At 37.9% G+C, this 13613-nt stretch overlaps 1 protein-coding gene and 1 pseudogene across 4 annotated transcripts in view; one reads left to right on the plus strand and one right to left on the minus strand.

Moving 5' to 3' along the window:
• Positions 1 to 13613, minus strand: part of PSME4 (proteasome activator subunit 4) — a 105252-nt gene that overhangs the window by 79366 nt on the left and 12273 nt on the right. For all 4 annotated transcript variants that reach the window (XR_012003446.1, XM_072768357.1, XM_072768358.1 and 1 more), the window contains exons 2-3: positions 7052 to 7192; positions 6321 to 6437 (exon numbers count right to left, since the gene is read on the minus strand). Coding sequence is in view for 3 of the 4 variants with exons in the window: in XM_072768357.1 (XP_072624458.1) it covers positions 6321 to 6437; positions 7052 to 7192 (258 nt within the window). In the remaining variant the exon portion in view is untranslated. The remainder of the gene's footprint in view (positions 1 to 6320; positions 6438 to 7051; positions 7193 to 13613) is intronic.
• LOC140600480 (DNA-binding protein inhibitor ID-2 pseudogene) lies at positions 3723 to 4130 on the plus strand (annotated as a pseudogene).

Below are 13613 nucleotides of genomic sequence, written 5' to 3' on the forward strand. Positions count from 1 at the left end.
AGTGGTTCCAAATCCTCACTATGCTTTGTGATCTCTTTAAATTGAAACAACCCATTAGCAATTAAAAAAAAAGTCTGCATCAACAGAGCTGCACTTCCTTACGTGTACTCTATTCAGTTGGAGGCACATAGCCCTGGGTGTGAGCACTCCAAGCCACTGAACCAAAATGGTTTATCTTCCTGGAGCATCAATTATAGTCAAGAGATACAGAGGAGAGAAATTTTTACTTATGAAAACATCACTTAATAAGCCTAATATAGATATGAATGTTTAAAATAACATGTAAAATTTCCAAGAAATTTCTCACACCAGAGCACTTTAAGAAACACCTCAGAGCCTTGAGGAAAAGGAAAGGAGGTACTAAGTAGACAGTTTGACAGTACTGGTATAAGGAAAAAAGAATACTGGTTTTAAAACTACAAGATCCAGGTCTTACAGAATTCAAAATAGGAAAAAAAGAAAGAAAAGAACATGGAAAGAAAACATGAGGGCCTGATTAATGGGGCAGAAAACTTTAGATTGCGGGGACACAAGGTAAGCGGTGGCAAATCTATGCACATGGAGGGAACATTTTGGAAATGTACAGGGCATTTTTAATGATCCCAATTACTGGGGAGGATTCAATGGAACTTTAGTGATCCTGGTATATTGGGTATCCTGCAATTCATGGAATAGCCACAAATAATGAAAAATTTTTGTAAGACTTTAAATGTCCCACTGTAAACTTAGATACAGGTAAAAAAATTTTGATCCTAAAAGTGAAGAAGTGCTTTAACCATTAAGTATTTTTTGCAAGTTTTTTTTTTTTTTTTTTTAAGATTTTTTGATTTGAGACCAAGAGAGCAAGTGCATGAGTAAGCATGGGGGTGGGAGGTGGAGAGGCAAAGGAAGGGAGAGAATTCAAGTAGACTTCCCCCACTGAGCCTGGAGACCACCCGTGTGGGGCTCCATCTCCTAACCTTGAAATCATGACCTGAGCCAAAGGCAGATGTTTAACCAACTCCTCCACCCAGGCACCTGAAACACCCAAAGACTGAAGACTATTTTTACAGTCTAGAGCCAACTGTCATTACACTAGCAAAAGCAGACATAAGACATGATGTCACAGAATTTCATTAATACTTTTGTTGTTAAAATGCTTCATGTTACTGTCATCTTTTTTGGTATGGCACAAAAGGCAGTTTACATTGTAAAAATTTGATATTGACGTTATTGATTCAATTTAGCATTGTTACCTTTCAACCTTAAAGATATTGTCCCCCGAAGTCCATAGCACAAATTCTCTATGACTTCATATATCAAAGTTTCATTTCCCAATTCTTCCTTTACCTCTACTTCTTTTTTAATTTTAAGATTTTATTTGAGAGAGAAAGAGAGAGTGAGAGAGCACAAGCAGGGGGAGGAGCAGAGGGAGAGGGAGAGGGAGAAGCAGGCTCCCCGCTAAGCAGGAAGCCCAACGCAGGGCTTGATCCCAGGATTCTGGGATCATGACCCCAGCCAAAGGCAGATGTACCCAGGCACCCTGCTATTTCTTTCACAAGTAATAAAGTTCAAAAATAATTTTTGTGATACCATTCCGTACCATCCACATAAAGGATAACTGTGGCACTGTATTAGAAATAAGACCAGTTTATCTGCAAGAATATCGCACTTCCTTTTCCTCAGCTTAGTGCTCTAAAATTAAAACGACTTCCCTCTCTTTTCTCATATTTAAATAAGTCTTATCTGTTATTCTTTATCCCAGCACTAGTTTTTATTTTAATGTCCACTCATAATGCTGCTCTTTTATTTTCTTGTGCTATATATCCTAAACAAAATGTATTTGGACCTTTTTTAAATCCAAACTTACTCATTATAAGTACATGCAAAATCTGAATACCATTTTGTGTCTTTAGTGTAATGATGCCTGCATGTCTGAAATATGTATTTTTTTTCAAGATTTTATTTATACATGAGAGTGAGAGAGAGAGAGGGGCAGAGACACAGGCAGAGGGAGAAGCAGGCTCCACGCAGGAAGCCCAACATGGGACTCAATCCAGGGTCTCCAGATCAGGCTCTGGGCTGAAGGCAGCACTAAATCACTCAGCCACCCGGGCTGCCCTATGTATTGTTTTATAATAAACTACCGTCTCATTATAGGAATCATTTTATGGTTAAGACATTATTTGTACTTATTTTTGTCACTGAGTACAGATAAAGAGTATAGGTAGATTATATTACTTCTATATTTCATTTCAGAATAGCCAACTACACAATACAAAAGGGGGTCTGCCTGCTTTAAGCCAAGGAAAGATTTCAGCAAAGACACGATGTTTCTTCAAAAGATCAAGAACAGCCATGGTGAAACTTCTAAGGAAGAAGGTTTCCTTAAGAGCAAGAACAAGGGGATGCTGTAGGAAAAGACACATGGTAAGCAGAGGATGAAGATGCAGGGGAGGACTCTACGCACAGGCTGACAGTAACAGTGTTGAGCACTGACAAAATTTCCAGGAAGGAAGAAAGCCGGAGCTGCGCACTGCCAGACTTAAAAGGAAGCAGCTGCCTTTGAAAAGGTACATCTCAGTGCAGGAAGCAAGACGCTTACTTATGAAAAAGCAAGTAAGGGACTTACTGAAGAAAAAGAAGAAATTTTTGAAGAAATCGCCTTCTTTCCCCTAGCATTTACCAAAGATTTTCTGAGGCAGCCAAAATAAATCAGCCAGGAAAACTTCAGAAAGATAACTGGTCTGTGAAACGGTGATTCCAATCAAAGCCTAAATGGCCACATATTTTAAGAAGGCCCAGTCACCCCAGTTCATGCCATGTTTCTTCCAGCAGAAATAATACTCAAAAGGAACCTTCACAACAAAGCTTTTATGCTAAATTTTGGGTTTTCATACTAAATATTTGAAAAAAATATATTTGAAGATGTACCATTTAGCTTCATGATGAATTTTGCTCTATGGTGGAAATTGGTTTCCTTGTTTTAACCCATGGAATCTTCAGAAATGATCTCTCACCACTGCATTTGTGACCACTAGCCAAAAACCAATTAGGGCCTAACTTCAGGATCACCTATAGTCATATTTTTGTTTTTTAAATTATTTTCATTTACATCATTTCACTATTTACTTATGACCTAAAAATCTGTTAAAGTCTGCTATTTGCAGTCATTTAAAAAAAATTCTATTAAGGGTTTAACAAAGGCTGCTGACTTCAGTGAAACCTGAGAAATTTTCATGGGTTAAAAAAACTGAACTGGGAGGCTACAAGAAGTCCTGAAATAATGAAAACACGCCTAGAATTGAGAGAGAAAATGCAGGAATAAATCCTTAGACTTATACAAGCCTATAAAATGGTGCTCTGCAGGAAATGAGTACATGTGTATGACAAACAACTATAGGTATTGAGGGGAGAGGCAAATTGAAGAAAATTGTAGAATCTTTCCTAAAAATAACCTTGATCACAAATACTTTAAGAGTTTCTTCTTGGGGATGCATGGGTGGCTCAGTCAGTTAAGCATCAGACTATTGATTTCATGATCTCAGGGTCATGGGTTCAAGCTCCACATTGTGGAGGCTACTACAAACAAACAAACAAACAAACAAACAAACAAACAAACATTCATTCTGAGCCCAGCCCAGTGCAGAGGATAGGAAACTCAAGAAGCTCTATGGGCAGCAGAGGCATAAGCTGCTGGGCAGCTGGCTCCCTCCTGGTCTCTCCTTCCCTAGGAGGTCAGTATGAGAGCCTTCCGTCCAGTGAGGTCTGTTAGGAAAAATAGCCTTTTAGACCACAGCCTGGTCATCTCCCGGAACAAAACCCTGGTGGAGGACCAAATGAGCCTGCTGTACAATATGAATGACGGCTACTCCAGGCTCAAGGACAAGGTGAGCAAGATGGAAATCCTGCAACAGGGCACACTGGACCTGCAGATCGCCCTGGACTCACACCCCAGTATTGTCAGCCTGTACCACTAGTGACCTGGGCAGAGTAAGGCATCCAGGACATCACTGACCACCCTAAACACAGACATCAGCATCCTGTCCTCACATGCTGCTGAATTCCCTCCTGAATCAATGTCAAACGACAGTGCTCTATGGCTGAATAAACGGTTTAGGACTTTCCTTTTCTTTGCACAACAGCAATGAATCCAAAGGATCTTTTAAGACACTGATCTTCTAGTTTTTTAAAGATTTTATTGATTTTGAGAGCAAGTGAAGGTGTGTGTGCACAAATGGGGAGAGGGGCAGAGGGAGAGAGAGAGGGAGAAGCAGACTCCCGTTGAGCAGGGAGCCCAATGTGGAGCTCAATCCCAGGATCCTGGGGTCCTGACCCAAGATGAAGCAGATACTTAACCAACTCAGCCACCCCACACCCCCGAACTTCTTTTCAACCATTTCACAAGGATAACAATACGTTGAATGGACATTTTTTAAAAATGGAAAGAAAATTAAGAACAACCATTTTCCCCAAGGTGACTGTGATATTAGCTATTTGTGAAAAAGACTTTTAAATGCCCTTTCTGCAGTTGAAAGCTTTTTTTTTAAAAAAAAAAGATTTTATTTATTTATTCATTCATGAGAGACACACACAGAGAAAGGCAGAGACAGGCAGAGGGAGAAGCAGGCTCCATACAGGGAGCCAGACGCAGGACTTGATCTCCAGGATCACGCCCTGGGCCAAAGGCGGCACCAAATAGCTGAGCCACCTGGGCTGCCCAAAATATTTATATGCTGTTCCCACCTCGGGGACTGATAATGTTAAAATCATAAGGAATTTCCCAATTTAAGCAGGCTTTGCCTTTTTTCAAAGGTGGAGAATGAATACCAGAAGGATCCAGTATTCAGTTACTTTTATATTACGTCTTTTGGCCAGATATGACCTTGTAGACACAAACCTACCAAATGCTATGAGTACGTATACGTGTGTGTATGTGTGTGTGTGTGTGTACACACATGTGGTGAAACCCTGTGAGTTCTTTAATTAGTTTTCTTATACAGTGGCAGAGATGTACATTTCTGTATTCAAAGTATACTGATGTACTTATTCATGCTAAACTTTTTATAAAAAATTAGTTACAAACTTAACCCTTTTAGACAAATAGATCGTGTGTTTATTTTTTAAAAGATTTTATTTATGTATTCATGAGAGACGGGGGGGGAGAGAGAGAGAGAGAGAGAGATTGGGGCAGAGACACAGGCAGAGGGAGAAGCAGGCTCCTTGTAGGGAACCTGACATGGGACTCAATCCTGGGTCTCCAGGATCACACCCTGGACTGAAGGCGGCGCTAAACCACTGAGCTACCCGGGCTGCCCAGATGGTGTGTTTATTGAATGGCAATTGCCTGCTTTATTTCAGAGGACCAGTGCTTTGCTTTTTATTCTATGTTATAACTGAACCCAAATAAATACAAGTTCAAATTTATGGATATAGGTTATTTAAGATTATAATAAACTTGTCTGAAATTAAAAAGAAAAAAGGTTTTGTTTTTTTGAAGTAGCCCAATGCAGGGCTTGAACCCACAACTCTGAGATTAAGACCTGAGCTGAGATCACAAGTCGGACACGTAACCAAATAAGCCAAAGTTTAAGAGTCTTTTAAGCCAAATATGGTTAAGACTGAGAAAATTAAGAGCTAGATCAAAACAAAACAAAGCCTCGTTAACAGGGGAAAATGATGCTATGGAGTCAAGTCCAAAATTACTATTCACCAAAAAAGGATAGATCATCATATTGTACTCTGTAAATTCAGAGTAAAATACAAAACGTACCAGAATTAGATATCTGGAAGAGTTAGGATGTACGCAAAAGAAGGTATAATCAGCCAGATGTCCATAACCCTAGTATGTCTAAACATTACATCCTAGTGCGTCTAAACCAAGAAGCCATGCATTTGAACAGCCTGCATTCCACGAACAGCTACTGAAACTAATGCTTCTTTAACTGGCATGGGGGTACCCTCTGGAATATGCCAAGCTCCTCTTCTTGAGGCATTCATTTTACTTGAAGTATTAAAACACATGTGAATATATAATAAAGAAAGCCAAATGTGCATTACTTTCAATGACAAAATATTAGATTCCAAACAAAACCCTGTGGTCTCTGGCCAGTATGCTAATGTTGGCTGTCAGATATCCTAGTGGAAAATTCTTAAGTGCAATTTCAGATATAGTTTAAAGAGGGTAATAAATTGTTTTAGGAGCCAAGTTACAAAGCAATGAGCACACTGAAATGTATATTTGCTTGCTTATTTCAAATAACCCAATTATTTCTCAATTATGACCAAATTCTAAAAGACCCCAGTGCTTCCAAAGAAGTCCTTTAAAAGGAAATACTTACTTAGGAAACCAATTTAATCCCAGGTGCTCTGTCTTGGAATATAATATTCTTTCCACCATGTCATAAAGTGGTCTCCAAGGTAACTCCAAATCATCTCTTGAAAGAAGTTCCTTTTTCCTAATTAAAAAATAAACAAACATATAGGCATACATTCATACACAGTTGTTTGTGTAATACACCTACTACACAGGGAGGACAGTTGTTAAATGTCGCTGTCATCCTGGTAGGCCTTGCTTTTCCCTATCCACAGATAGGAAGAATGTACCAGATTATTGCTGTTCAAACCTCAAAAAACACCAGGTAAAAAGGGGCATTTAAATTCATGCCATCAAAAAAAAAAAAAAACAAAAAAACAAAAAAACAAAAAAAATAAATTCATGCCATCATTACTGCCAACAAATTTTCTGCATGCCTAGGAATAAGAATAAATGATTCGTGACTTCTCAAGGATCTTATATATATAAGGGAAGATAATTAGTTTAAATGAACATATATTCAGATAACATATATTTCCATGTGTGCTACAAAACAGAAGGCCTCACAGAGGAGATAGAATTTTAATTAATTAACACATATGCCTTAAACCTATGATAAAATTTTCTGCAATCTTTTTGCAAACTGGCAATTTGGGACTTGGGTCTTCTTACCAAAGAACACTTAGCTCTTGTTGTCTAAAACCTTGAAGAAATGAACCAAAATGTGTTAGCAGAAATCACAGGAAATTTACTCACTTTAACAAGTTGATCAAGAGACGCGCAAATCCCTGCATCATGCTGATTTCCAGTTTTGGAATTGATACCAGCTCATACAATAACTTGATAAAAAGAACATGATCTTCTTTGCTAAATTTTCTCCCATAAAGTCGAATATATCTGCAAGAGAAAAATCAACATAGACTTTAAAAATAAGTATGGTGACATATCCACATTCACTGCAGCAATACTCATAACAGCCAATGTGTGGAGGCAATGTGAATGTTCACCAATGGATGAATGAATAAACAAAATGTGGTACACAGACACACACACACACTGGAGTATTATACACCCTTTAAGATATCTAACTGCTTTTCCTTTCCAGAAATTCCTCAAAATCCTTAGTCCACTAAAAACACACTTTTTCATTTTCTCAGGCTATTGTGTATTTATTTATTCATTCAGCTCTTTCCTGTTGTTTCAAGGTCCAATCCCATGACTTCACCTTAGTACTCAGTGACCAGATAGTATGGAAGGCAGAGCCATGAGACTCTATACATACTGTTCTGCCTCTGCCAGTAACTACCGTGCAAGTTTCTTAACCATGCTGGAACAGTGAAGGCAATATATAAAAACCTCAAGCCCAGGGCTACCAAAGGTACTTCGAGTTGCTGAATAAAGGTGGTATAGCCTCCTGCAGCCTCCCTCAAGTTCACTCTAAATTTTGGAATAAAAGAAGAATTGATGCTACTTTCAAATGAAAGCAAACTATATTCCCAACAACCACACAGAGAAGAGTTCAAAGAGCCATCCCTCCAGCGTGCCCCTGGGGTACAGTCCTCACTCTCCTCTGTGGCTAGGATACTTCTGTGGAAAAATTGGGAAAACACTGCTCTAAACCACGGAAATAACTTACCTATGGCCCACTTCATTTACTGTAGTAGAAAGACAACTCTATGCTTAATATTAAGAAGATTCAGAGCCCTAAACTTAATATCATGAAAAGAGACCAACAGGGGGATTCCTAGAGGAGGTATAACTGCTGACAAAACTAGAGATGTTAGGGGATTACTCAGAAAGAAACCTCCTATTCTCCCTGTCAGCCAGGAAATAGTTTGTGTCAACCAGAAAGTGGTTCTTGTCTCAGCATTTCTCAAAATGCAGTCCAAGAAAAATGTATTCTGAAGAGCACAAAACGTACTACGAGAAGAAAGTTGATAATCACTTTTCAAGAAAATTGAGAAATTCTGTTCAATAAAACACTATTAAAAGTGAAAACCCGGGATCCCTGGGTGGCGCAGCGGTTTGGCGCCTGCCTTTGGCCCAGGGCGCGATCCTGGAGACCCGGGATCGAATCCCACATCGGGCTCCTGGTGCATGGAGCCTGCTTCTCCCTCTGCCTGTGTCTCTGCCTCTCTCTCTCTCTGTGTGACTATCATAAAATAAATAAAAATTAAAAAAAAAAAAAAAAGTGAAAACCCTCTCTCTCTGTGACTATCATAAATAAATAAAAATTACAAAAAAAATATATTTGTTAAAAAATAAATAAATAAAAAAGTGAAAACCCCAATCCGATATTTGGAATACAGCCCTCTGACAAGTATTCTTATACAAATTACATAAGAACTCCTTCAAATCAATCTGAAAAAGACTCAATTAAATTAAAATAAACAGGCGAAAGACTCAGGCACTTCTCAGAAGACAACATACAGATGACTATAAAGCGTATGTAAAGATACTCAACACCCTTACTCATCAGTAAAAGCAAATTAAAACCACAGTAAGGTACTACTTTACACCCCCAGACTGGCTAAAACTAAAAGCCTAATAATACCTAGTTTGAAAAAAAAAAAAAAAAATCTAGTTTGGGTGACAATGTGGAAAAACCAGACTTTCATATGTTACTGGTGGCGATAGCCACTTCGGAAAAAGTGCCTGATATTACCTAGTGAATGTCTATTAGACATTAGACTGTTTAAAATACATATTCCTGAGTTCCATCTTAAATCTAGACCATTAAAAACACAAGGAGTATGAAATACAATAGAATTATTATTTTTTTAATAATAAAAAGGAAAATAAAATACTCAGGGTGGAGTATTCATTTTTCAAAAACTACCCCAGTTGTTTTTTTCTGTATATTTATGTTCAAAAATCCTACTTTAGCCCATATTACTATGTAGTCTATTCTTTTCCCAATTCATTTTCACATTAAGTTTTGGAACTAAAAATTACTAGTAGATGTCTAAAATACTTGAAAACCTTGGTAACAGTCATGATTGATCTTTTGAACATAATATTTCCTTAAACTATCCACAATATATAGATAAGTCAGTATGTTCCATCCTCCCACGGGGGGGAAACTATGAAAGATAATAAGAAAGCACTTTTGAACTGCTTCCTTTCTCCTCATAACCTTAATAGTGTGTTAATCAAATGCTTTAATTTTTAATCTCAAGTAAATGAGATTATGCCATAGCATATCAGGAACAAAAAATGATTTAATAAAGTGTATAATACTATCAAGGTTTTTTTCTACTGCACATCCTGAAGATAGTACATAATTCATTACAAGGAAGTTTAAAGTAAATACAGAATTATACGTTACTGAAATGAATTAAGAATTAGAGCTTGACAAGAGGCTAAAAATACTGGTTTTCAATACAAGCTCTGTCATTCACCAGTTATTTTTCTTCAAGGCAATCACTAGGTTTCTAAGATTCTAACTAAATCCATCAATCAAGTAAAATTAACATCATTTGAGAGCAACATTAAGACTATTTGTAATTATAAAACATGTAAGACATTTAGCAATGACCTTTAACCTCAAGTAAATGCTTTATTTTGGGTAGTCCTACTCAAAAGACAAAAAATGGAATTTTAGCTATAAAATTTAAAAAACCAGAGTTTAAATACATTTCATTTAGTTTCATTTAAAACACTCAGAAGTATTCATGGATCAGATTTAAAAAAAAAAAAATCCTACATCCAGGGACTCCTGGGTGCCTCAGTCACTTGACCAGTGAAGCATCACTCGATTTCTGCTCCTCACTCAGTGGGGAATCTACTTGCAATTCTCTCCTTCTTCCTCTGCCCCTCTCCCCACCCTGCTCTCTCCCAAATAATGAATCTTAAAAAAAAAAAAAAAAAGAAAACCTCACATCTAGCAATACATAAGTAAAAATCTAGACTATCAAAGTCAAAATACCAATTTTTTCAAAGTACATTTACAATAAAATTTTCCTGAAAAAAAAAAATTGGAAGCCCAACATAGAGAATAGTTAAACTGTGTTTTATGCCTTTAAATATAATGCAGACATTTAAAATTATGTTTTTAAAGAACTTTAGTGGATGGAAAATGAAATATCATTTAAAAAATATCATTTAAAAAAAAGCAGGATACAAGGGGCACCTGGTAACTCAGTTGGTTAGGCATCTGCCTTTGTTTGGCTCAGGTCATGATCACAGTGTCCTGGGACCAAAATCCATGAAGGGTGGGGAGTCTGCTTCTCCCTCTCCCTCTCCCTAACACCCTGCTTGTGCCCCAGCACTCTCAAGTGCATGTGCTCATGCTCTCTAATAAATAAAATCTTTTTAAAAAAGCAGGATACAAAACATGAATACAACTAAAGAAAAATATGTACTCATGCATTAGGATTAAAAGATAAACAGTGTAACAAGTCACCTCTGTAGGGTAAAACTGAGTGATTTTCACATACTCCTATTTACCTTTGCTTATTCTAACTTTCTAAAGTAAAAAGGCATTATTTTTATAATTAAAATTAACACGTAAAAAAATTTCATATCAAATTTCTGCTGTAAAATACAATGTTTAAAATCAGGTAATCAGTACTTCTGCATTTCTACGTTTCTTTTAATAAAAACGACCCTTATGCAAAGACTACTCAAGTCCTATTTAAAAGAGCACAGGAGGCAAGTTGTATGGTTCTCACTAGCCAAAAATGATACCAGAGCATGAATCATGGTAATTAACTAAAAAATATACATACATGCAAAAGAAAACCCCATTGTTTATGCCCTTGAAGAATGCTATGGGACCAATGCTATCATTATCTTAAGAACAGTAAATAGGGCACCTGGGTGACTCAATCGGTTAAGCCTCGGACTCTTGATTTCAGCTCAGGTTGTGACCGCAGTGCTGTGAGATCGAGCCCTCCGCAGGAGCCCAGCACTCAGCCAGGAGTCTGCTTGAGATTCTGTCCCCCTGCCCCTCTCCTGCTCCCATGGGCACCTGTGCTCTCTCTCTCTCTCTCTCTCCTTCTCTCTCTCTAAAATAAATAAATCTTTTTTAAAAACCTGGTAAATAAAGAGAACCAATGAAACATTTATCCTGGCTCCTATAGGAATTGTACCTCAGGGTAAACAATAGTTCAGGAGGAAAAGTTCTTTAGAGAACTTAAGCTAATAAGTAAAGAACAGTTTACTAACATCAGAAAGAACCAGAGATTATGCCTCTCATGATAGAAGTATACAAAATACATAACACCTAGTCTTGAAAAAGAATATGAAACTTTATGAGCTGAATAGTAGCAACAAAATCAAAGTATGTCTTTAACATTTCAATCAGACTTCAACTAAAGGTAATTAAAATTATATAATTAATAAAGCTGACTTTAAAAAACACAAAAACAGATTAAGAAACTGTGCTCTCTTTTCAATCTTCTGTGGAATACCTATAAAACTGGTCAAAAACTCACTTAATTCTAAAATGGACATTATTCTGGCCGAATAGCCTGATTATAATAAAATATAAAGCAGAAAATATTAATATAGTATAACAAAAAGAAACCAAATTACTTAAAAACACAATCTTAATTGCCAATATCAGACTTAAGACATTCCCTACTCTAAGAGGTACTTCCTTTAAAACCAAAAACCTTTAAAGGTCCACAACCTTTAAAACCACACAGATTTGGGTGCCTGGGTGGCTCAGTGGTTGAACATTGGCCTTCCGCTCAGCACCTGATTCTGGAGTCCCAGGATTGAGTCCCACATTGGCCTCCCTGCATGGAGCCTGCGTCTCCCTCTGCCTGTGTCTCTGCCTCTCTGTCTCTCATGAATAAATAAAAAAAATTAAAAAAGAAAAACAAAACAAAAAACCAGAGAGATTCAAGACAATAATGACTATTCTTAATATTATTATTTAGCATTATTCTAAATCTAGAGATTAAAAAATAAACTAGGAAACACAAACCAAGTTGTGGTTTGTGTCATCCAAAATCAGGAACAAAAAAACCCATTCACAGACTAAATAAGAAAATCCACAGAATTTGTTTTTTCTTTTTTAAGATTTTATTTATTTATGACAGAGAGAGAGAGACAGAGAGAGAGAGAGAGGCAGGCAGAGACACAGGCAGAGGGAGAAGCAGGCTCCATGCAGGGAGCCTGATGTGGGACTCAATCCCGGGTCTCCAGGATCAGGCCCTGGGTTGAAGGCAGGCGCTAAACCGCTGAACCACCCGGGCTGCCCAGAATTCGTTTTTTAAAATCAACAGGCTTCCTGTATGGTACCCAGATAAAAAATACTGGTGAATGAAGCAAAACTGTTTCATTCATAGTATCAACTAAAAGATTCATTAGAAACTTCTCTAAAGGGATCCCTGGGTGGCGCAGCGGTTTGGCGCCTGCCTTTGGCCCAGGGCGCGATCCTGGAGACCCGGGATCGAATCCCACATCGGGCTCCCGGTGCATGGAGCCTGCTTCTCCCTCTGCCTGTGTCTCTGCCTCTCTCTCTTTCTGTAACTATCATAAATAAATAAAAATTAAAAAAAAAATTAAAAAAAAAAAAAGAAACTTCTCTAAAAGAGGACACCTGGGTAGGTCAGTCACTTAAGTGTCCGCCTTTGGCTCAGGTCATGGTCTAGGGACTTGGGATCAAGCCCCACATCCTCCCTGCTCAGCAGGGGGCCTTCTTCTTCCACTGCCCCTCCCTCCACTCAAGGTCTCGCACAGGAGTGTGCCTGCTCTCTCAAATAGATAAATTCTTTAAAAGTAAAAAAAAAAAAGAAAGAAAATTTCTCTAAAAGAAATGTATAGGAATTACATTTTAAAACAATAAAACTAGAGCGCCTGGGTGGCTCAGTTGGTTAAGTGTCTGCCTTTGGCTCAGGTCATGATCCCAGTGTCCTGGCATCAAGCCACACTGGGCTCCTTGTTCAGCAGGGAGCCTGCTCCTCCCTCTCCTTGCTGCTTCTCATGCTTGTGCTCACTTGCTCTCTCTGTCAAATAAATAAATAAAAATCTTTAAACAAAATAAATATATTTCTAAAAAATAATAAAACAGTACTAAAATGTAAAATATCTGAATAAATGATGAGACAGAAAAAATGTTAAAACTCTAACTTCATACCTGATGGCTAGGGCTAAATGACATTTTTTTTCTTCTTAATCATGAGAGACACAGAGAGAGGGGCAGAGACAGGCAGAGGGAGAAGCAGGTTCCCCACTGAGCAGGGAGCTCAATGCAGGACTCAATCCCAGGACCCTGGGATCACCACCTGAGCCTAAGGCAGACGCTCAACCAATGAGCTACCCCAGGGGCCCCTAAATGACAAGTACTTTAAAGCAAGTAAAATTA

Source organism: Canis lupus, chromosome 11 (assembly GCF_048164855.1).
Source record: "Canis lupus baileyi chromosome 11, mCanLup2.hap1, whole genome shotgun sequence".
In the NCBI taxonomy this organism is placed as follows: Eukaryota; Metazoa; Chordata; class Mammalia; order Carnivora; family Canidae; genus Canis; species Canis lupus.